Source organism: Phaseolus vulgaris, chromosome 3, assembly GCF_000499845.2.
Source record: "Phaseolus vulgaris cultivar G19833 chromosome 3, P. vulgaris v2.0, whole genome shotgun sequence".
In the NCBI taxonomy this organism is placed as follows: Eukaryota; Viridiplantae; Streptophyta; class Magnoliopsida; order Fabales; family Fabaceae; genus Phaseolus; species Phaseolus vulgaris.
The window spans coordinates 51,136,995-51,159,094 of NC_023757.2; the positions used below are offsets into that span (position 1 = coordinate 51,136,995).

General features: G+C 30.6%; 3 protein-coding genes across 6 annotated transcripts; all 3 read left to right on the top strand.

Annotated features, from left to right (window-relative positions):
* The first annotated feature begins 829 nt into the window (after positions 1-829).
* Positions 830-4,435, top strand: LOC137808566 (protein WEAK CHLOROPLAST MOVEMENT UNDER BLUE LIGHT 1-like). Of its 3 annotated transcripts, none has more exons than XM_068609737.1 (4): positions 830-1,244; positions 1,742-1,827; positions 1,939-2,088; positions 2,653-4,435. In XM_068609737.1, exons 2-4 carry the CDS (start codon positions 1,801-1,803, stop codon positions 4,321-4,323), a joined length of 1,848 nt encoding a protein of 615 aa, XP_068465838.1. In that variant the 5' UTR covers positions 830-1,244; positions 1,742-1,800; the 3' UTR covers positions 4,324-4,435. The 3 variants fall into 3 exon arrangements, with proteins under 3 accessions (XP_068465838.1, XP_068465839.1, XP_068465840.1); XM_068609738.1 differs by having other exon boundaries at positions 1,071-1,479; positions 1,531-1,827; XM_068609739.1 differs by having other exon boundaries at positions 1,071-1,331; positions 1,410-1,827.
* Positions 4,436-6,939: 2,504 nt separating this feature from the next.
* Positions 6,940-9,312, top strand: LOC137808567 (UPF0664 stress-induced protein C29B12.11c). Of its 2 annotated transcripts, none has more exons than XM_068609740.1 (5): positions 6,940-7,175; positions 7,559-7,670; positions 8,519-8,590; positions 8,690-8,913; positions 9,103-9,312. In XM_068609740.1, the coding sequence occupies exons 1-5, from the start codon at positions 7,060-7,062 to the stop codon at positions 9,209-9,211; spliced, it is 633 nt and encodes a 210-aa protein (XP_068465841.1). In that variant the 5' UTR covers positions 6,940-7,059; the 3' UTR covers positions 9,212-9,312. The 2 variants fall into 2 exon arrangements, with proteins under 2 accessions (XP_068465841.1, XP_068465842.1); XM_068609741.1 differs by having other exon boundaries at positions 6,964-7,175; positions 7,562-7,670.
* Positions 9,313-12,263: 2,951 nt separating this feature from the next.
* On the top strand, positions 12,264-21,150 carry LOC137808568 (transcription factor GTE1-like). The gene is made up of 8 exons (XM_068609742.1): positions 12,264-12,535; positions 14,455-14,670; positions 15,683-15,760; positions 16,012-16,236; positions 19,921-20,019; positions 20,124-20,182; positions 20,343-20,493; positions 20,634-21,150. The coding sequence occupies exons 1-8, from the start codon at positions 12,431-12,433 to the stop codon at positions 20,820-20,822; spliced, it is 1,122 nt and encodes a 373-aa protein (XP_068465843.1). The 5' UTR covers positions 12,264-12,430; the 3' UTR covers positions 20,823-21,150.
* The last annotated feature ends 950 nt before the right edge of the window (positions 21,151-22,100 follow it).

The window sequence follows — 22,100 nt, forward strand, 5'->3', positions numbered from 1 at the left end:
TTATCTTCTTCTTCTTGCTGTGTTATATATATGTTTCTTAAATGCTTTTCACAAGTTAGTGGCCGTTTAATCTTGTCTTTTATCTGCATGCATGCTTTATCTCTCTTTAACCTATAATATTCGGTTACAAAATATATATATATATATATATATATTATTTTTTATTTTTTTCAAGGCCTTCTGTACAAGGTAGAGTACAACTAGAATATCTATCTCCAAAAATCCTTATTTGCTACGGCACACATTTATGTTGCGCAAATAGCATAAATACTTATATAACACGAACACATAGATACGTAGTATAATCTTTAAAATATAAGATACGAGAATACAAATTTATATATTATATAATTTTGAATTATATAAATTGATAATAAAGATTTATGTTTTTTTCATATCGATTCAAAATATTTGTTTCTTATTTTTATATTTATAATAAAAATTTATATAATAGTTTTGAATTTTTAAAAAATTAATGTATTTTTTTTAAATTATACTAGAACCGTGTTATAATTATCAAAAATCCAATAAATATTTTTTGAATTTGATCAGTGTCCAATATGTATTTGACACGAACACACCATTTAAGATATAATATGTGTCCGAACTCTATATATGTACACATCAAACAACTGATATTTTTGTATCAGAGGTAACGTAAACAAATAGAGTGGTAGAACTACATTCATTTTCTAGAGTCACAATATACTCAGAAAAGACACGGAAATATGAATTTTGTATTTCTATTTTAATTGTTTAAAATAGAAGAAAAATATAATATTTGTAGATAATCATTCTATTTTAAGAAAAGTTGAAGTTTTATTGGAAAAGAAATAAGTGTTTTGTTGGGAGACACATATATGTAGATTTTGAAGATGAAGGAAAAAACAAAAACCACAGATATATAAGAGGTTAAGGAGGGTAGAACGTAGTGTGATTACTATCCTCAGATTTGACGAAGATGTTTGTGTGGAGGAAAAGGAACAAATGTTGATCGAACACGTGTTGGAACATAAAGGAGTTGTGGAGGATGAGGTGGTTTATGGGGAGCTTCCATGAATTGGAAACACAAGGAGGAAGAAGCAAACACTTTGGCTCTGTTCCTTCCTCCTTCATCCCCTCTCACCATTTTCCTCCTTCTTTCTTCTTCCTCCTATTCAATCATTAACTCTCTCTATTCCTTTCATTCTTTCCACTCCCCCACGTACTCTTTTCATCTTACTTTTCCTGTCTCTCTCATCCAGGTTTCAATCTCTTTTCTTCTTCTTTCTGTGCCAGATTCTTGTTATCTTCTTTTTAATGCTTTTTTCACGTCTGCATGCATCATTTAAGTCTTATGCTTTAGAGATTATACGTATCTATCTATATTGTCGGTGTCTTATGCATCATTTAAGTCTTATGCTTTAGAGATTATACGTATCTATCTGTATTGTGCGTGTCCGAATGCATCATTTATGTCTTATGCTTTAAAGATTATACGTATCTATCTGTGTCCGTGTCCGAATGCATCATTTATGTTTTATGCTTTAGAGATTATACGTATCTATCATATTGTTCGTATCATATCATCATATCAGTCACTGTCTTTACTACATAGTTTTTCTTTCTCTTTTAGAAAAGGATGGAAGATATATTGGAAAATCAGAGGCATTTGTTGTTGAGCAATAATGTATGAAATCAAAAGGTGAAATACTTGAGATTGAGCTTTGAAGTGTTCTTATTTTTATCACTTGAATTTCAGGCATTATTGTGGTAGACCCTTTGAGAAATATTGAAGAGGGGCCTCTGACAAAATCCTCCATGGAACTGCAACCAGAATCCCCTACGGTAATTACTCAGTCTATGAACTCACCTAATAATGGTTTTGAATCTGATATTGGTGACACCAATGAATCACAAGATAAGAGTAATGAAACTTCACCAATTGTTTCCTCTCAGGGAAGAAATGATTCTTCAGGAGCTTCTCCTAGGTTTTCTAAGCATTTCATTGACACGGCTGCACCTTTCGAATCTGTCAAACATGCTGTGTCCAAGTTTGGAGGAAGAGTTGATTGGAGATCCCGTCGAACCCAAAGTCTGGTCGAGGAGGTATATATACTCTTTGTATTTATATCTATGAAACTCGGACACTTCTTTTAAATAGCGTGTTCGTGTTAAATATGTACCGACACGCGTACAACATTCCTACTTCACGTATCGGTGAAGTGTTCAATCCAAAAAATATTTGTTAGATTTTTAACAATTCTAGCATGGGTCTAGCACAATTTTAAAAAAGAGAAATACATTAATTTTCTAAAAACTCAAACTATTGTATAAATTTTTATTATGATTGTAAAAGTAAGGAACAAATCCTTTTGAACCAGTGATCAAAAACATCTTTCTGCTTGAAAAAAAAAACTAAAACATACTTAGGGCACATAAACCTTTATTGTCAATTTATATAATTCATAATTATATAATATATAAGTTCGTGTCTCTGTGTCCTACATTTTAGAGATTATATGTATTTTTATTTTATGTCCGTGTGTCTGTGCTACATAGTTTATACCTTACATTTTCTTTATGGTTTTGAGTTTCTATGAAGCACCATTTGCAAATACCTTGTGTAAGGAAAAATAGAAAACTGCTAAATAATTTTTTCTGACTTAACAGAGAAGCAAGATTGTAGAAGACTTCAGAAAGGAAGAAACTATTGAGGAATTGGAAAACACTAAGAAGCTCACAGAAGTACTCAGAAGAAACTTACAAAAGGTAGAAAAAGATGAGGTTCTGGCAAAGGAAGAGGCTGAACGTGTGATTCTGAAAATTGAAGAGATGGAGCAAGACATTGTAAGTGAAGCTAGTGTTGAAGCCAAGGCTGAACTTGAGACTGAAAAGTCCATGCTTAAGAAGGTGCTTGCAGAGTTAGAATTGGTTAAGAAAGAACTGGACTCACTGCGTAAGGAGTATGCTTCTATGGTGAGTGGAAGAGATACAGCAATCAACAATGCAGAAGAGACTGTTGCAGCATCCAAGCAGATTGAAAAGGCAGTGGAAGATTTGATTGCTGAGTTGAATGAAACCAAAGAGGCACTAAACTCCTCACGAGCAGCACACTTCGAAGCAGAAGAACAAAGATTAGGAGTTCTTGATGAAGAGACTCTCAATTTGAAACTGGAACTTGAGCAAGCAGAAGAGGATCTCCAAAGACTGAATGATAAAGTTTTATCAGTGAGGCTTCTTAAATCCAAATTGGAATCAGCTGCCTCTTTAGTCCTTGATTTGAAAGCTGAAATGGCAGCATATATGGAATCAAAGGAAAAAGAGGAATGTTGCAGAGAGCAGAAAGAGGAACTTGAGGAACTAAAGCAGAACATAGAGAAAGCAACTTCTGATGTTAAAAGCATGAGGGAAGCTTATGTGTCACTAAAATCAAAACTAGAAGAAGAGAAGTCAATTCTGGCTGCCCTCAAGCAAAGTGAGGAAATGGCTTCTGCTGCTGTTCTGAATCTCCAAACTGAACTGGAGAAGTCTAAGACTGCCGCAATTTTCATTGAGATGCAGGAGAATGAAGCAAGAGAGATGATGTCTGAGTTGCCCAAGAAACTGCAGATAGCAGAAGAAGAGGCTGATGAAGCCAAATCACTTGTTCAGGCTGCCGAAGAAGAGTTGCTTGAAGCACAAGAAGAGGTTGAAGAAGTCAAGTCCAGATCCATCACATTAGAAAGTAGTTTATTGGCAGCACAGAAGGAGATAGAAGCAGCTAAGATTTCTGAGATGTTGGCCAGAGATGCAATCACAGCATTGGAGAAGAGTGAATCAGCTAAAGAAAAAATTGAGAAGAGTTCTACCTCAATGGTGACACTCACACTAGATGAATACCATGAGCTCAGCAGAAGAGCCTACAAGGCTGAGGAGCAAGCCAATGAAAGGATAGAAGCTGCAAATGTTCAGATTAAGATAGCAAGGGAGTCTGAATACAAAAGTTTGGAGAGGTTAGAAGAATTGAATGAGGAGTTATCTATAAGAAAGGAATCTTTCAATATTGCAACTGGGAATGCTGAAAAGGCCACTGAAGGAAAGTTAGCTGTGGAACATGAACTAAGAACACTGAGGGATGACCAAGACTCACCACAAGAGAAGGGCAATGAGCTTAATGACCAGATTGCTTCTGAAATTGTGCCTGTGCATGATGAGTCTTCAAGCCCCAAAGAAGCAGTTCCTTCAAATAACACTGAACCTGGAGCAGCCTCAGACAAGAACAAAAAGAAGAAGAAGAAGTCATTGTTTCCTTCAAAGGTTGTAATGTTCTTTGCAAAGAAGAAAACACATCCAACCAAGTGAATGTGGTTGTAACAAATCTAATATCTGAACAGGTTGTGTATTGGTTGCTCTCTGTGAGAAATTGTATCAAATTCTTTGGTTGAAAGGAGGAAAAATAAGATCATTCAATGTATATATGGTATAGCATCTCTGTTTATTCAATATTTTAATCTTCACTACAAAATTAACATTATTGTTACCAATCCATGAATCAAAAGGACTATAAGATAAAAACTTATGAGGTAACATTGAATTGATATAAAAAAAAAAACTAAGTAGCTCATACTGTATAATTACAAAGGAAAAGGTACATTACATGAGTATACTTTTAGGATTAATCTACTGTACTAATATACAAGTATCTCACTCCTGGTATAGGTATTCTTTTATCTTTCATATATACATAGATGAAATTAAGACAACTTATCTTCTTAATACAATAAAATATACATAAACATTGTATTAACAATTGAGTTTTGGCATCTGTCACACTAAAATGTTTAATTTCAGTGCACTGTTTTACCTGTAAAATTTTGTAAAAAATTTGATTGTATTCATGAAAGAGTTAGCTCTAAGAGTGGATTAATGGCATCTACTTTTAATTGTTAAAAATAATGCATATAAAATATTTTCCAAAACATTTTTTTATCAGATTGCATCACTTGTTACTTACACAATCCAACTAATTTAATTAAATTAGAGAAAACACTGTAAGGTTTTAGCTTTCCATTATTGTTTTAGGGTTCTTGGTTTATCATTTCTGATATAGGATTTTTTACTTTAATGATGTTTAGGATGTATGTTTAAAAGTTTATGTTTTACGCTACAATTACACGTGTTTTTATAATTTATGTTTCTTCGATTTCAAGATTTATTACTTATCATTTTTTTATTAAGATTTCTGGTTAAGATCTTCTGTTAAGATTCTTGATTAAGGTTTTCTATTTATGTTTAGTTTATTAAATTTAAGGTTGTACCATTTTTATTAATTGTCACATTTTTTTCATTCAAAATAATATAACTAAATTTTTCTTAAATTATTTCATCATTTTAAAAATTAATAATTTTTTTGTCTAAAACAAATTTTCATTGTGTTCCAACCTCAAGTCGTTGGACAACATCGTTAGGATTAATCACCGCATTCGAGGTATTGTCCGCTTTGGAGGTTGGTTTTCCGTCACAATTTTATCCTTAAAAGACGTCTCAAATAGTGAAGGAGAAAGGAGTATATAAACTGTCTGATGTGGGACTATATTAGCATACGGAACACATTAAAATAAAGTCCTACATACACAATTTTAATGAAATTTAATATAATTGAAGTCCTCAACAACAATTATAAATTCAGTTTAACCATTGAAGTCGTGAATTTCGATGACAATTTCTTAAACTTATCCAATTTTGGAATTAATTTGTTTTAGTCCATTTCGGAAAATACTAAATCAAATTGCATCATTTGTGTGAGTTATTTTTATTTCAGAATATATGCAGTTACAACATTTTCCTTTTTGGTTTAACAACTTTTTTTCTAATTTTATCCTTGAAACATGTAAATAGGAATATCAATTTAATACTTATCTTTCCCAATCTTATCCCAAAAAAATAACAATTATTGATGCAAATAGGAATATCAGTTTAATATATATTTTAATAACTTCTCTATCCCAAATTTATCCTTGAAAAAATAACAAATTTAATAACTTTAAAAAAAATTATAAATTACAACATACATTATTTTTAAATAACTTACTACAAACTGCACTTCATTTTCTCCTTCATTATCACTTCTCTTTCTGTTTCTCTTCTTATATTTTTTATAGTTATTTGAATTTAAGAGAATAGTTACCTAAAACATAAAAAAGAAAATAGTTACCTAAAACATAAAAAAGAAAATAGTTAATATGCCCCTTATTAATATTAATTAAAATAAAAAAATATTAAATTATAATAGAATTTCATAAATTAATATTGACTTAAATATTAGAAAACAAAGTAAAATATTATATCAATATTTAAAAATTGCTGATATACATTATCTTCCCATTTGTTTTTTACTCTTTCGACTCCTATTTGATCATTTACATGACAGTTAAGAAGTTGAAACCCAATACCAACTTTTATTTCATCTTACTTAATGAATAATTTATTAATATAAAATCATAATATTGTAAACTAGTATTTTTTTTTCTTTAGAACATATATATAGAAATATAAAAAAAATATTGTAATAACCATTTAAATTTACTATATATGAATTGGAAAAAATACAATTATTATAAATTTATAATATATATTGTTATGATCGTATTTAAAAAATACAAATACATATAAGTTTAATTAAAATATTATATTATAAATTTATAATAATATTTAAAAATATAAATACAGATAATTTTTTAATAAAATAAAAACAATACACTAATTTAAATTTTGATTAATATAAATTATAGTATATATATTTCCGAATTTTCAAATATTATGAAAAAATATTGATTATTGTGCTTTATTCTTCAAAAGATATGAGTATAGTTGATTTTAAAAAAAAATACAGATACTTAGGTTGATTTTAGTAAAAAATACAGATACGTAGGCTGATTTTAGTAAAAAATACAGTAGAGATACGGTAATAAATACACAGGCTGTGATATTGATATAAAGAAGATCTAAGAGGTAAAATCTGGAAAGAACTAGAGAAACAAAGGGAGAAAGAAAGAGAGAGAAAATTGAAGATTGAAACTTTGATCTGAGAGAGAGAAGATGGCGTTGAATCCTCAACTCTTTCCAAATGGAATGCCCGTTCCTTTCGTCAGCGAGATGTTTGTGCTCGCCAGAGACGGCGTCGAATTCGACATCGATAAGATTCCTGCCTCTGGGTTAGTCCTCACCCTTTCTTCGATTTTCCCTTTTTTTTTTTTCATAAATTGCTTCGCTTTCGAATTCATTGTTGGTTGTCTTCAAACTTTTTGGGGAAAGGAACATTTGGGTATTGTCGGTTAATTCCAAGATAGCGAAAAAGGAAAATTGGAGCGGCAAATATATGATTATAGGATATTGATAGCTCTTCTTTTTTATGCTAATATGTGTTAGGTCAAGTTAGGACTCTGCTAACAGGCTATTTGGAACATATGAAATTATTTGCGTATTTTATTTTGTAGCTGAGAGGCCTTCAGGTCCATATGAAATATGTTTATTGTTTTATCTGATTTGTGTGGTTTTTGTGTTTGATATAATGTGTTTTGTTGTTTGTTTTGATCAGAAGTCATGGGGGTCATCTCAAAACCAAAGGAATCGTTTACTTGTCAAATATTCGGATGGTCTTCGTTGCTAAAAGTCCAGTTGGGCATTTTACAGCTTTTGATATGCCTTTGGTATGTGTCACACCTTATTATGGTGTTTCAAATTTCTAATTCTGTGCAGCCTGGTTTCAAGTTTACTGCTTTTCCTCTCTTACCGAAGGAGTTTTTTCCGTTACATCTTGAATGCCCTTGTTGTTATGATTTAATGGACCCTTTTCTGTGTTGTCTTTGTGGATGACTTTATATCAATCTTTTTTTAGCAGAACCACTTTACTGAATAATTGGGTTTTATATCTTTTTGTGGCTTATGATTTTTGTGATGGTGGAGTTCTAGGCCTGTTTGTTCTCGGGGAATAGACAATTATCATTGCTTGGCTAGTGCTAACTCTCTGAAAACTAAGAATGTAGATTTTATGATGTTAGTCTGTCAGATTGGTTGGGACTTATATATAATGGTGTTATATGTTTCAAAATAACCTGATGTGCAAAAAATTGTTATTCGTAATTTCTTTTTTGAAGTAAATGTAGAGTAGTATAGGTGACATGCGTGCATAATTTAGTAGAGAGAGGATCAGAGAGAAACAACTAGAAGAAAACGAAGACTTGTTTATTGGGAAAAAGAAAATTATATAGTTGAACCACATGTGTTCTAGAGACCTCTACTCTACCATTTGTCCCCTAATTTTTCTAATTGCCCCCTTTCCCTGTATAATTCCCCTCTTATTCTCTGCCCCCATCTAACTAACTGGTTAACTAGTTAATTGGAAAAGTGATGTTTTCACTTAATTCACCAGTGTAATCATTGTATTTTTTTTTTGTATTTGGTTTGTAGATTGTTAAAACATATATATTAGTTTAAAACGTGATGTATGCATACTATTTGTTCTGAGTTGATCCTTAGTTCTTCATTAATTATGCAGCTTTACGTCAGTGGTGAAAAATTTAACCAGCCAATATTTCACTGCAACAATCTTTCTGGACATGTTGAGCCTGTAAGTAAATAGTTATGTTTTGCTAGACCTCTGACTCCTATCCTTTTTGTTGTATCAGAATTATGGATCCTAAATCCTGAACTATTTTAATTGTAACAGGTAGTTCCAAATGACCAACACAGAGCACTTTACTCCACACACTCATTTAAGATCATATTCAAAGAGGGTGGCTGTGGAACCTTCATTCCCCTTTTCTTCAATTTGATTGCTTCAGTGAGGCAGTATAATCAACACTACACTATGCAGGCACAGGCACAGGCACAATCTTATGTGGATCCTTTGCAGGCAGCTCAGACTCCTGTTGATGAGATGATGAGACATGCGTAAGTGAATGATTATGCTTTAAATTTTTGGCCAACTTTGTAGGGTGTATAGACCATATGCTTCATAGTCCAAAAACTACATATTACTGAAAACATTATGCAAGTATTGTGTTTAGTTAAGTTTGTAGAGTGTGCATGTATGATTTATAATCTATAAGCTTTAATAATTATGATTGAAATTATATGCAGGTATGTTGATCCTAATGATCCTACGAAAATATTTCTGCAACAACCCAATTCTGATTCTCAGCTTAGGCGTCGAACATATCAGCCTCAGGCAGATGGAGGCCATGTCTGAATCTGAAACTAAACTACACTGTCATCACTCTTTATCGTACGATGTTTATATGGGAATTGTGTGTTAATATCAAAATCAATAAAAATTATATGACAGACTAAGTGTGTGCTTGGATGTAAAGTTTGTAGAATCATGCTTTTTATTTGGATAGATATTAGAAAAGTCATTTTCGGAGAATATATTTTTAATACTTAAAAATCAAAATTAAAGGAGTGTGCAATTACTAAAATGGATTTTGATTCCTATGGACAGTTCTTTATTATTATAATTAGCTATTTTAATATATATATATATATATATAACAAATTAAAGATAAAAAAAGTTGCTCAACTGTATTAAATGTATTAAAGAGATTGTGTAAACATTGATGTAATAGTTTAGGGAAATATTGACAGTGACCTATGCAAATTTAAAAGTTTTTTTTTATAAAATAATATATAATGTTTTTAAGATAATAATGTTAATTTATTATCAAAAGGCTTGCAAATAAGAAATTCACTCAATCTCATGAAGGAAATACCTTACTAAAATTTAATTATATTTAATATGTAATAATGATCTTTTATATTTTTATAAGAGAATAAATCATATCACTTGGATTTCTTTATTTTTGTCAAAAGTGAGAGATATAATATACTGATAAAAGAAAGATAAGGAGAATATTTTATCTCATAAATCAAGAAAATTAGTAAAATGTATTAAATTACAATTAATGTATGATAACAAATTAATTTTATTTTATATTTGCAAGGAAGTATATGATACCTCTTGTTGACTTGAAACAAAGACCAAGTTTCAAGGATTCAAGGTCTTTTAACAACTAATATTCGAAGAGAAAAAGAAAATAAGCATGAATGTTAAACAAAGAACAATAAACTTTCTAGCTTTGAATAAGTTTTACTCTGAACACAAGTTTTGTGTATATTCTATGTAAACAATTCACAATGAGTATTCAATTTCATATATTTTTTTAACGAAGTTAACTTAGTCAAAATGTTTATGTCATGTTGGAAATTACTACTCTATAAATAATACTTGTGAAAATTCAAAAGATTATTTTACAAAGAATACTAGTAAGTTTAAAATGTTAAAAATTACCATGAAAATAATATTTGATAAGTGAGTATCAAGTGAACTCGGTTTTTTTGTTTTATATTATTATATTTTAATCAATAATAGTTAAATAGGTGTAATAAAATTATTTGTTTAAAATTTCTACACTTTTAAGTTATTATGGGTTGTACATTCGAATAAGGTTGAGATATATTGATTCAATAGACCTATTATTTGTTAGTATAAATAATAATGTATTTAATATTTAGTTTAGTAGGTAGAGATATTTTAAATTTGCAAGTATACTCATCCTTCATTCGTCTAACCATGAAGTCGTGACCCTATACTATTGTTGATTGTAATATTGAGAAGTCGAGAAGATCCACCAAAGAGTAAGAGATCGAGAAGAATATAAATTGAACTTATTTGTATTTCAGTCCGATAAGAACATAAAGCTTAAACAATTATTTCTAAACAAATCTTGAAATTCTTAAACAAATCTTGAAATTCTTAGTAAAGAACAAGTAATAATAATATATTCAATAAAATAAAATAACATTTGAAAATTACTAAGCAATTTATTATGAGTAGTGAGTATGAAAGATTTTTTAATTAATCATTTCTCGAGTTATGATAAATCTTAGTTATGAAGTTATTGATGTAATTTTTTATTATTTAAAATTAATTTATAAAAGCTTTTAGTTTTCTTTTAAATAAAATAAGTGAAAAAGTTTAGAAAGAATATAATTTAATACATTTACACTGACATTTGGCATTTAATATCTTGTGTCATGTTACGATATTCATCATTTTAAACCGTGTTGGATAATTTCATATTGTTAAAAATGAAGAAATTGAAAGAATTTAAGAAAATATTGGTGTAATGCCTTTGGAAACTTTACATTAAAGGATATTATTGTGTAATATTTCAAAGTGAGTTAATTTTTCTAGGGAAAGTGAATAGTTTTGATAAAATGAATGGTTAAAAACTGTATAAAATCAATTTGTCAATTATATAAAATAAAATTTTATCAATTGCTAATTAATGGACTAATTGTTAGAAATTGTTCAAATATAATTTTGGTAAAATTAACTGTATAAATTATTCATACTATGCAGCATATATCATATAAAAAAAATTAGCATTGAATCTATTTAGTTTATTAACATATTTTTAAAATTATACTATTAAATATAAGTTTGATTGGAGATTTGTTTTAATTAGGATGAGAATAAAGAAAAATAAAGAAAGAAAGACAATGAAAAAATGAAACTGTTTGAATTGAAAAAAAAAATAAAAAAAAAAGATAATAATGAGTGAAAATTTTATAGTAAATTAGACTGATGTGATAGAAAAAAGTTAAATTAACTATTTAATATAATCCATTACTAAGATTATCTAGGTTGAATTTTAATAAGAATAAATATAAATTAAAATGGAAAGATAGATTAATTATGAAGTAATTAATTTAGGAAAAATAATTCATATTAAAAACTTATTTAAATTTTAAAATTAAATATAAATAAATAATTTCATATTTTTTCACATATGAATTTAAAAAGGTAAAAGTGTAATAACAATTTTTCCAATTAAAAAATGAGAGTTGTATACTAAATTTAAACATGTCAAATATCACGAGTCTTATTAATAAGTTTTGTGAAACTATTTTTTCATTCAAATATAATTTTAAGAAATAATTTGATAATAAATTATAGATTATAACATATGATCATGAATTACATTTTAAACGAAGTTATTATATTAATTTAACAATTTTTGTCAAATTATAATTTTCTTGTATCTTCTTATAAATTAAACAGAAATCATATTAATGTATTTTTGAAATAATATTAACAATATTTATCTAAACATAATAAACACATCTAAGCTAAAATTAATTATATCCTTGTTTTGAGAAAAAAAAGTTCCATTTACAATTAATAATAAATAAGTAAACTTTAATTAAATAATAAATAAGTACAATTAATAAAAATCAATAGTCATAAATAGTAGAAGAGGAAAACAGTAGAAGAAGAAAACAGTAGAAGAAGAATGAGAGAAGAGAAACGAAAATTGAAGGGAAAAGTTTGTGATGAAGCATAATCACTGCACAGAAAGAGGCACGCAAATCGAGTTTAGCACCAACTTTGTCTCAAACGTTGTTTATGATGGACGCCCATCCTCCTCTCTCTCAGCCTCAACCTCAACCTCATGATTATTTGGAACCTTTCAGGGTTTCTATCCATCAAATTCTTACCAGAGTCAACAAGGTACTTCAATTTCTTCTTCCTAACACTTCCTCTTTCAAAGTTTTAATTTTTATTTTTTGGGCATTTTTTGTTTTTCTCATTAGGACTCTGAATTAGATCACCCTAGAAACTTCACTGGAAATCAAATCTAACAAACCGTTGCTTAATTGTGGCTTACGATCAGGGGTTTAGTTGAAGGGGTAGGATTGAAGAGCATGTCAACATGTAGAGAAAATTGTAACTACCACATGCCTAGTTTATGCAATATTTTTTTACATATAACTAATGTAGTGTTCTTAATAAGTATAGATTTTAGAGTGAGGCCTTTACTTGCTGTGGATACTCGCTATGTCACAGAACAAAGCAAAGGAGAACAAGGGCACGTTTTCATGGACTTGTGGTAGAAGACAATAAACAAGGAAAAAGGAAATAAACTTTTCCATTAGTTAAAATTTGTTTTTTCATGAGCTAAATTAACTTATGCAAAGTTTTTCTCATATTAGCTTATTCAAAATCAGAATTTAAGTTATGTATAAACTAGTTTTAAGTAATAATTTTATTTTATTTTTTCTCTTAGAAGTGTTTATGGAAAGTATACTCAACCAGACCATAAGCTCACAAATGTGCAACCAAAAGCAAAACAACCTGCAAATTGAATTTGTTTCTTCTTCTGGGATGGTAGGAAAGGAGCCATGAAAAGCTAACACAATAGGTATTTGGATGTATAGTACTTGTCGTTCTCTCAATGAAGTTTAGAGAGAGAAGGTTTTCACAAATGGAAATAAGCTGCGTCGAATTTAGTGCAACTTGCATGAGATGAGAAGGATTTAAATTAACAAGTTAAAAAATACATGAGGATTTTTCTTTGTGCGAGCACCCCCAGGCACCGGTAAATCTTTTACCGTTCAAAAGCTATTCATAAATTTATGAAAATACTAGCATGGTGGGTGCCGTAACATTTTTCATAAGTATATTAAGAAAAGCTAAAATGTGGAAGTGACCATGGTACCGATGGGTCACCCCATTCCCTCTGCCACTACTTATAGTAGCAAGTTTATGAATGAAAAATTAGGTGATGGTTTGATCATCTGAATTTTTTGGGGAATTCTGAGTTGACTTAGACTCAAAGTTAACCCTGTACTGATCTAGATTCACTAGCACTTAATATTATAACTACAGTTGTATAATTAGTCCTCAATTACCTCCTCTGCAAATGCACTCATAATGTAAGATATGGTGCATATGCATAAAATACAATGTCTCTGAAACATTCTGTTTCAAGATACTGGTGTGGAAAGATAAGATGTAAGATATACAAGTATTTATATCTCTTAGAAATTATACTTTTAAGCCTAATTCAATCTCACAAACCAATTTGTAAGGTGATGTTTGTACTCACTATAAATGAAAGATCTCCAATCATATCATCATCTTATAAAACATTTGTTGAAAATATATTCCTAATGGATGCCTTTTTTATCAAGAGAAAGTTATAAACCATCATAAATAAATAACAAAATAGTTGGGTCATGTAATGATTTGGGGGGGTAAGTATATATGCTCGTGATTTTTAGTAAATTAAATTTCAAATGACTATTATGTAGCCTTTTAATGGGTAGTGGCTGTGGCCTTAATTTGATGGGATTTTTCTTTTGGGCCTGACTTAATAATGAGACCAGAATGATTTAACATAATTTGAATTATGACTTTGTTTTGATCTGTTATACAGTTATTTATAGATCTGAATTGTTTAATAACCTAGACTCTATGCTTTGTTCTTGCTTCCATTTTTAATATTTTTAATAGTCTTTAACCGTAAATTTATGAAGAAGTTGGTGCTCCTGTTTTTTCTCTGCATCATACTTCCATTACTACCTAGCTGATATGTAAGTGAAGGAATATGCAAGTTGAATAAAACAATCTTGTTGTATCTTGTACAGCTTGAGAAGCAAGTGACTGAGGTTGAACAGTTCTATGAATCCACTGATAACGTTCAAGGTAATAATTCAAAAGGTGGTTCACTTGTAAAAGAGAAGGGCAAGAAGAAGCATCCTACTGGCACCAAAAAGCCACTGCTAGATGCATCACATACTGAAGCTGCTGCTGCAAGGAGAATGCAAGAGCTTATGCGCCAATTTTCCACAATATTGCGTCAGGCAAGCGCAAATATTTTGTAACATTTTTTTAGTAATCTTTATGAATGTAGTTTTTCCCAAGTCTCCTTGTATTTGGATTTCCTTTAATAGTTAAAATCAAGAATTGAACTTGAGGTTTCTGTTGCCATTTGTTAGAAAATGTTTTATCCTTATGAGTTGATGCTCTGACAAAAGGTAATATTTAGCTTACCTTCTGAACAAAGTGTACTGAACATTTTCAGTATCGCTAAAGTCGAATCTTGAACTTATGTTGGACCTCAATCCTATTTTTAATGTCAACCATCTTACACTTTCTATTACCTTTGAACACTAAACCAAGTTTTTAATTGAGCATTATGGTGCATTGGATTCATGTATCTGATCCCGTCTAGTGGGAAAACATATGGTTGTTTTGAGTGAGTGGTTAAGAGGCATTGCCCTTGTTTTACCTTCTTCCATGGACAATCACTTCTTATTTGTTAAATTTCATTCACTAGTTATTTTATACTTGTTGGTTGGAAGGGTCTTGTATCGAAATTTGTATTGCTGGCTTATACTAAATTTTTGTTCACCCATATACACTTGTCATGCTGCTTGCTGATATATCCTGTATAACATCCATAAGCATGTCTACTCCTGAATATCTGGCTGATTAATTGTAATTAGGATTTCCTCTGTTACACTAAGTCCAGAATCTTGCCTTCTTTCCTCCCATTTCATGGTCACACTTTCTCTTAGAAAACCATGCCTAATTCATTGCTTAGAAATCTCCAATTTTCAATTTATAGTTAAAAAATATTGTCTATTTCGTACTCAATTTTATTTTATTTATAGTGAAGACATTGCTAAAAGGCTTAGTTTGCTTGGATTTAATTTACTTTTAAAAGCTTAGAAATGGCATGTTGACTGATGGTCAAAATGAATTCCCCCTTTTCTGTTGAATATATATATATATATATATATATATATATATATATTAACACTACAAAGTTCCTTTGAAAACTCAATAATGATACATTTTGTAGTTTTGCAGATAACTCAGCATAAATGGGCTTGGCCATTCATGGATCCTGTTGATGTAGAAGGTCTCAGGCTTCATGACTATTATGAGGTAAGGCCTTTTGTTTGTTTTAAACCTTTTCTCTCAGTTTAACCTATATTTTTATCTTTTGCCCCACATATAAACAAATATGCACGAGAAATCTTTACTGAAAAAAGGTTTAAATATTCATTTGGTCTCCGTTCAGCAAGTGGTGACAGTGATTTCACTAATTGACCATCTATCTTTTATAACAATAATATTTTTGCTCCTTGTCTTTGATTATATCTCAAACGAATTTGTTTAATTTTTTCTTCCTCTAGGTTATTGATAAGCCCATGGATTTCAGTACAATCAAAAGTAAAATGGAAGCTAAGGAAGGCACAGGATATAATAATGTCCGGGAGATATACGCCGATGTAAGGTTGATATTCAAGAATGCAATGAAATACAACAATGAAAAACATGATGTCCATGTTATGGCAAAGACCTTACTAGAAAGGTTTGAGGAAAAATGGTTGCAACTTTTACCTAAAGTCGCTGAAGAGGTAACTTGTTTTCAGATATAGTTTCCTTAATTTTTCAAATGAAGCTTTCTAATCACAATATTGGGAAAACCATACTACAAAAGCTAGTTGTTGTATTTGTAGAGGTCAAGGCCTTATAAATCCCTCACTAAAGTTCCATACTTTGATTGTGAGACTTGAGTCTCATATATTGCAAGTGGATCTTGACATCCCACCATGCTTCGTAGCCTTGACACACCCACATGAGCTGGTTGTGCACTAGCCCTTTGACTAGTTCTGGACAAACCCTATAAGTAGTATTTTTTCCCCCAAGAACTTTTGATTAGAACTGACTGCCTCATAGTATACTACAAGGACAAAACATGAGGCAGTAGATGTTGATGCTGACACAATGTTATGGGGTGCAATGTTGATTAAGAAAATTTATTTCCTCTAGCATTCCCTTAGGGTTATTTGTACATTTCTTTTGTATGCACACAACTTCCTCTTTAATATACTAAATAAATGTCTACTTCATCTTCCTTTTTTTTTCTTTGCCTGATACTTTGATATTATGCTTGTAGACAACCGTGAAATGCTGAAACAAAAATGACAGTATTAAATAAGCTTATGTTAGTATTAAGTAGACAACTTTGCGAACTAGCAATGTTCTTCATAGACTTGCTGTATCATCCTAGGAGCAGTATCCTTTACGATATTTCTCCACATTTAATTTGTTGTCCTTGGATTATAAGCTCTTTCAAACTGTGTGCATCTTTTGCATAATCTTTAGCAATAACACTGCTTATGTGACCCACCATTTTCTTCATGCAGGTTTTGGGTTATGTTAACATAACCTTGAGTCGAACCTTTGGAAGTTATTATTTTTACATAACTTTGCCATGTTTTTCATGTGTTCCTAGAGCGTTATGTTCTTCACATAACCTTTTATCAACTCCTAGAAAGTAGGACATTACGTTCTTCACATGGTGCTAAGATGTGTGCTCTTCACATAACCATTTGTTGAATCCTAAGAAGTTATGTTCTTCACATAACTTTGTCATGTTCTTCATTTGGTCTTAGGAAGTTCTTAACATAACGGTCGCATAGTCTTGTCTTTGTATAGTAGTATAACTTTATTGGAAGGTCTTTCTTTTGATGTAGGTTGTTTTGAATTTTTGATAAAGAAAAGGTACAAGAGAGAAGTAGCAGAGAAGGCAACACCACTCAGTTTTTTTACTACTGCAGAAGCATATTTTCTTTAATTGAATATGACATTTAAATACATTCAAACAACTGAAAAGAAGGATCATGCTCCATGATTTAGGAACTGTTATTGATAATGGGAAAATAAAACCAGAAACTAACTAATCCACTGACAGCAGAATAACTAATTTGATTTATTCATACTAAAACTACTTTGAAAGAATTGCAAAGGCACATTCTCAACACTCTTCCTTGTCTTGGAATCTGCAAACTCCCAGCATCTTCCTCAAAAATTCAAAACTTGCATAGTGAAAAAGACTTTGTAAACACATCAGCAGCTTGATCTTCAGTTTTACAATAAGCCAGACTTACATTTCCAATTTCTTACACTTCTCTTAAGTAAAATAGCTTGACACTAATGTGCTTTGCCTTCCCATGAATCACAAGATTGTGTGAGGTTGAAAAAGTTGCTTGATTATTGACAAAAACGTGTGTGCTTTACTCCTGCTTCAGTTCCAAATCTGCTAGAATATTTCTTAACCAGATAGCTTGATTTACAGTTAGAAATTCAGCTTCTGCTGTGGATTGAGCTACAACCTTTTGCTTCTATGAACACCAAGAAAAAAAAACCTGAACTCATACTGAAATAGTAATCTGAAGCACTCTTCATATCATCCAAGCTACCTTCCCAGTCACTGCCAGAAAAGCCATATAATTTAAATTCTTGTACCATGTAGTATTTGACTCCATAATTGACAGTTTCATTGATGTATCTTTCTACTCTCTTTGCTGCCTTCAAGCGCAGTTCACTAGCACAATGCATGTATCCAAGCTAACAGGAAATAAGATGTCAGGCCTTTGTAGATGTAAGACACATTAGACACCCTCAAGCTTCTACAATGAGTTTCATCAACTTTATCGGTTCCGTCCTCTTTGCAATTCTGTGAGCAAAGTAGAAATACATGTTAATTCAGTAGAAGTTTGAGCCAAACTTTTGTCCTCAGCCTCGGTACTAGAATGAGTAGTAACTCTCTTATTGGATAATTTGCAATTAGAAACCATAGGGGTAGCAATGGAATGAGCTTCTTCCATATGTGATTTGTGAAGCAAGTCTTGAGTATATTTTCTAAGTCATAGAAACAGATTGATCGGGTAAATATTTCATTTCAAGGCCAAGAAAATAATCTAAATGATCAAGTTGTTTAAGAGAAAAAGTTGTATGAAGTTTGGTTGAAATCTATTAAATCAGATCAGAGTAATAGAAATGCCAGTGATTGGGTATCAATAAAGGCAAGCACAACCAAAGGATTTGAAAAAAATGAAAATCTGGATATTTATTAAAAATAGTATAAGGAATGACAAATTTTAGAGGGGTTGTGGGCAACCTGGTGGTTATAAGTATTCGGAAGTCCCACATTGCTTGCCTTAAGTCTTGGAGTGCGACTTATATATTTGTTGGGTAACATCACTTAATGCCAATTGGTTTAAGCTGAAATCTATCATAGTATCAAAGCCTATAACTCATCTAGGTTGGTTCAGCAAACATCTGTGGAGGGGAAGTGTTGGGAAGACCCACATCGCTAATCTTGAGAAGATACTGTTCCATTGATTTGGAATCAAGTCGGACTATGCACATGACAATAGCGTGCACTAGGTTTTGTTTGAAAACCAAAATTTTCATGAATCTTCTCCCAAATCTCGTAGGAGTGACTCGACCCAAGGACTCAAGAAGACAAAATCGACTTAGAGAGTGTATATTGAAGCCAAACAAGTAACGCTTGGTCTTGAACTTCTCACACTTTGTACTTTGGATTAATGCGATCAAGTGTATGTTGTAGCTTTTGCAATTTTATCACGAGTTCAACATGTTGATGCTAATGGAGATAATTTGAGTCATCAAGCTTTTCAGCAATGGAGGTTGGAAAGGACAGTGATGCTGGAGCCATGAAAATAGAAGAAGATATCATAGAGAAGAAGACATTGCAAAGAAAAGACGACGAGAAGAGAAACTCGTGATAAGGAATTTGCGAAGAGAAACTTGCGTTGAGTAAACCTAGAATTCGAAAAGAGGAAACAACGAAAAATTGGCTCTTGATACCGTGTGAAAGGAACCAAACAATAGAAAAATTTGTAACAAATTGAATTGTATTCATTCTTCATTACTGAAATAAGAAGTTTTCAAGAGTATTTATAGGTAACTACTTAGGTAACCACTCGTGACAAAAGATATGGTTGTTAGTAATTGCTAACAACTCTAAAGAGTACATACAAAATATAACTAGTTATACACTCTAAACTCCTTGACAAGCTTCTCCTTTTGATTCATCGGATTGTTCATTTCTCCACATTCATGCAGTTGAAATGTTTCTAGGATCTCATTTGCATATTTTTTTTTTTACAAGAAAAATATCTCATTCTTCTTTTGAGTGATCTCTATGCCCAAAAATAAGTCATAAGACCAAAATCAATCATCTCAACTTCTCCTATGTAATATTACTTTTATATATTTGCATATGGTAGGAAAAGAGACAAATAGAGGAAGAAGCACAGGCACAGTTAGACATTCAGCTTGCTCAGGAGACAACATATGCCAATAAGGCTAAGGATATAAGCACTGAGGTTGGTTATTGTTTGCTAATGTTTTGTTTTTCCGGGAAAATCATTAATTTGGTGCCACATAGGAGTACATCACATATTTTGTTATGAACTACCTATTATTTCAGCTTTATGAGGTCGATATGCAGTTAAAGAGTCTCAAAGAAATGGTGGTTCAAAAGTGCAGGTTTGTGTAAAAATCATTTATCATTTGGTCCATTGTGTTGTTTTTGAGTCTGGAGCTCCAAATACTTGTTTTATGATAGTATCTAGTTTTTTCTCTGGTCATCATGATATTGTTGATGAAGCATATTTTGCATTGCTTACTGTTGCTAATGACACTGCAGGAAACTGTCTACTCAAGAGAAGAAAATGCTTGGTGTAACTCTAGGCAAATTGACTTTAGAAAACCTCTATAGGGCATTGGATGTAGTTGCTGAGACTAACCCAATCTTCCAACCTACTGCTGATGAGGTGGACCTTGACTTAGATGCTCAGGTCAATACTATTATTCCTTGCTAGTTGACAGTGTCAATTGTCTTCTAATTTTAAATTTTGTCTATTCTATCTATCCAATTTATTTTAGTTATTCTGCTAGCATATTTCTAGTTACACAACATGTTTTCATCATTACACAGAGCGACTACACTCTATGGAGGTTAAAAGCTTTTGTAAAAGATGCACTAGAAGAGCAAGATAAGGTCGATGAGGGTGCAGCTGTTAACCCTAATGATAACCCTGATGACAAGAAAAGCAAGAAGAGACGAGATTCTGGGGATTCTTCAGGCAAGACAAACCCAAAAAGGAAGAAGCTATCTACATTGTGATTCATTAGTGCAACATATGAGGCATTCCTTTATTGTGGTTGAGCTGAAGTTGCTGAAAAGCCAGTGAATTGAACGATGCAATAGGAAATTTTTGTAAATCCTTCTATAGTTATTTACTGCTATGTAGATGAAAATAAAATTTGCAAGTGTGCTTTGTCAGAGAAGTCTGCTTTTGGAAGCAGACAACTTTTACAATTCTGAGAACAGATTAGAGTAAGTCAACCATCTGGGTCTGGTTAACGTTCTCTTGCTGTTCTGAGGATGATCTCAGGTTTCAGAAAAGAATTAAGGCATCTATGCATGTGAATGTGCTGAAGACAAACAAGAACTTGATTGACCTATTTAATTATGTGCAGAAGCGTAGGAAAAACTTGGTGAAGTACCTGGATGGAGCATTTATACTAAAAAAAAATCAATAAATAGCGATCAAATTTATTGATAAAAATAATTTTTCACTATATTAACTAAATGAAATATTAATTTAAAAACTAAAAAATTATTGATATTTAAAGTGGTTTTTATTATTAATAAAAATTTATAAAATAGTTTTTAAATTAGTATCTAAATTAGTTACTAAAAATTAATTTTTTAGATTTTAAATTGGTTTTTAAAATATTAATAGAAATTAAATTTAGAATATAAAGGAGAAAGTAACTAAAATTTTATTAGTATTATTTTATAATTTTTTATTAATAATAAAAACTAATTTAAATATCAACATTTTTTTATTTTATAAAATGTCATTAATTTTCTGCAATAGTAACTATTTTGACTTTTAAAATTATTTTACATTTAATAATTTTTTTTAGTGTTAGATAAAATCAATTTCATTTTTAATTATTTGGCTGCATGTTTATATTTGTCAGTGTTGTTATGGGATATAAAATCGGCATGTACATGTGACTGCTGGATTCGTTTTAATATACAAGTATATATATTTTAAATTGGTGAACATAAGGATAATATATTCTAATTTAAATAATTTAAGTTTTTATTTCAATTTTTTAATCTTTTCTAATATGTTTTTTATTTAATAAAATTTAGTGTTTATCATTAATAATATTTACTCTTAACGACGAAGATGCGTATTATTTTAAAAAATCTCTAAAACTTGTTTACAATTTTTGAAAAAACATTGCTTCTTATGAGATTTTATTATTGTTTGTAAGTTTTTATTTTCAATGATTTTTCTGAGACAACGGCTATGATGGGAGAAAATAAATGAAAGAAAGAGATTGATGTTTAATTAGATGTTAATTCACAAATTATATATTTTTG

Bases quoted from the DNA above. Each gene is read 5' to 3' on its own strand.
- LOC137808566 (XM_068609737.1), top strand. From the start codon at position 1,801: ATGGAACTGCAACCAGAATCCCCTACG. The intron at 1,828-1,938 runs GTAATTACTCAG...GTTTCCTCTCAG, and splicing joins TGCAACCAGAATCCCCTACG to GGAAGAAATGATTCTTCAGG. The intron at 2,089-2,652 runs GTATATATACTC...CTGACTTAACAG, and splicing joins CCCAAAGTCTGGTCGAGGAG to AGAAGCAAGATTGTAGAAGA.
- LOC137808568 (XM_068609742.1), top strand. From the start codon at position 12,431: ATGATGGACGCCCATCCTCCTCTCTCTCAGCCTCAACCTCAACCTCAT. The intron at 14,671-15,682 runs GCAAGCGCAAAT...GTAGTTTTGCAG, and splicing joins TTTCCACAATATTGCGTCAG to ATAACTCAGCATAAATGGGC. The intron at 15,761-16,011 runs GTAAGGCCTTTT...TTCTTCCTCTAG, and splicing joins GGCTTCATGACTATTATGAG to GTTATTGATAAGCCCATGGA.
- LOC137808567 (XM_068609740.1), top strand. From the start codon at position 7,060: ATGGCGTTGAATCCTCAACTCTTTCCAAATGGAATGCCCGTTCCTTTC. The intron at 7,176-7,558 runs GTTAGTCCTCAC...TGTTTTGATCAG, and splicing joins GATAAGATTCCTGCCTCTGG to AAGTCATGGGGGTCATCTCA. The intron at 8,914-9,102 runs GTAAGTGAATGA...AATTATATGCAG, and splicing joins GATGAGATGATGAGACATGC to GTATGTTGATCCTAATGATC.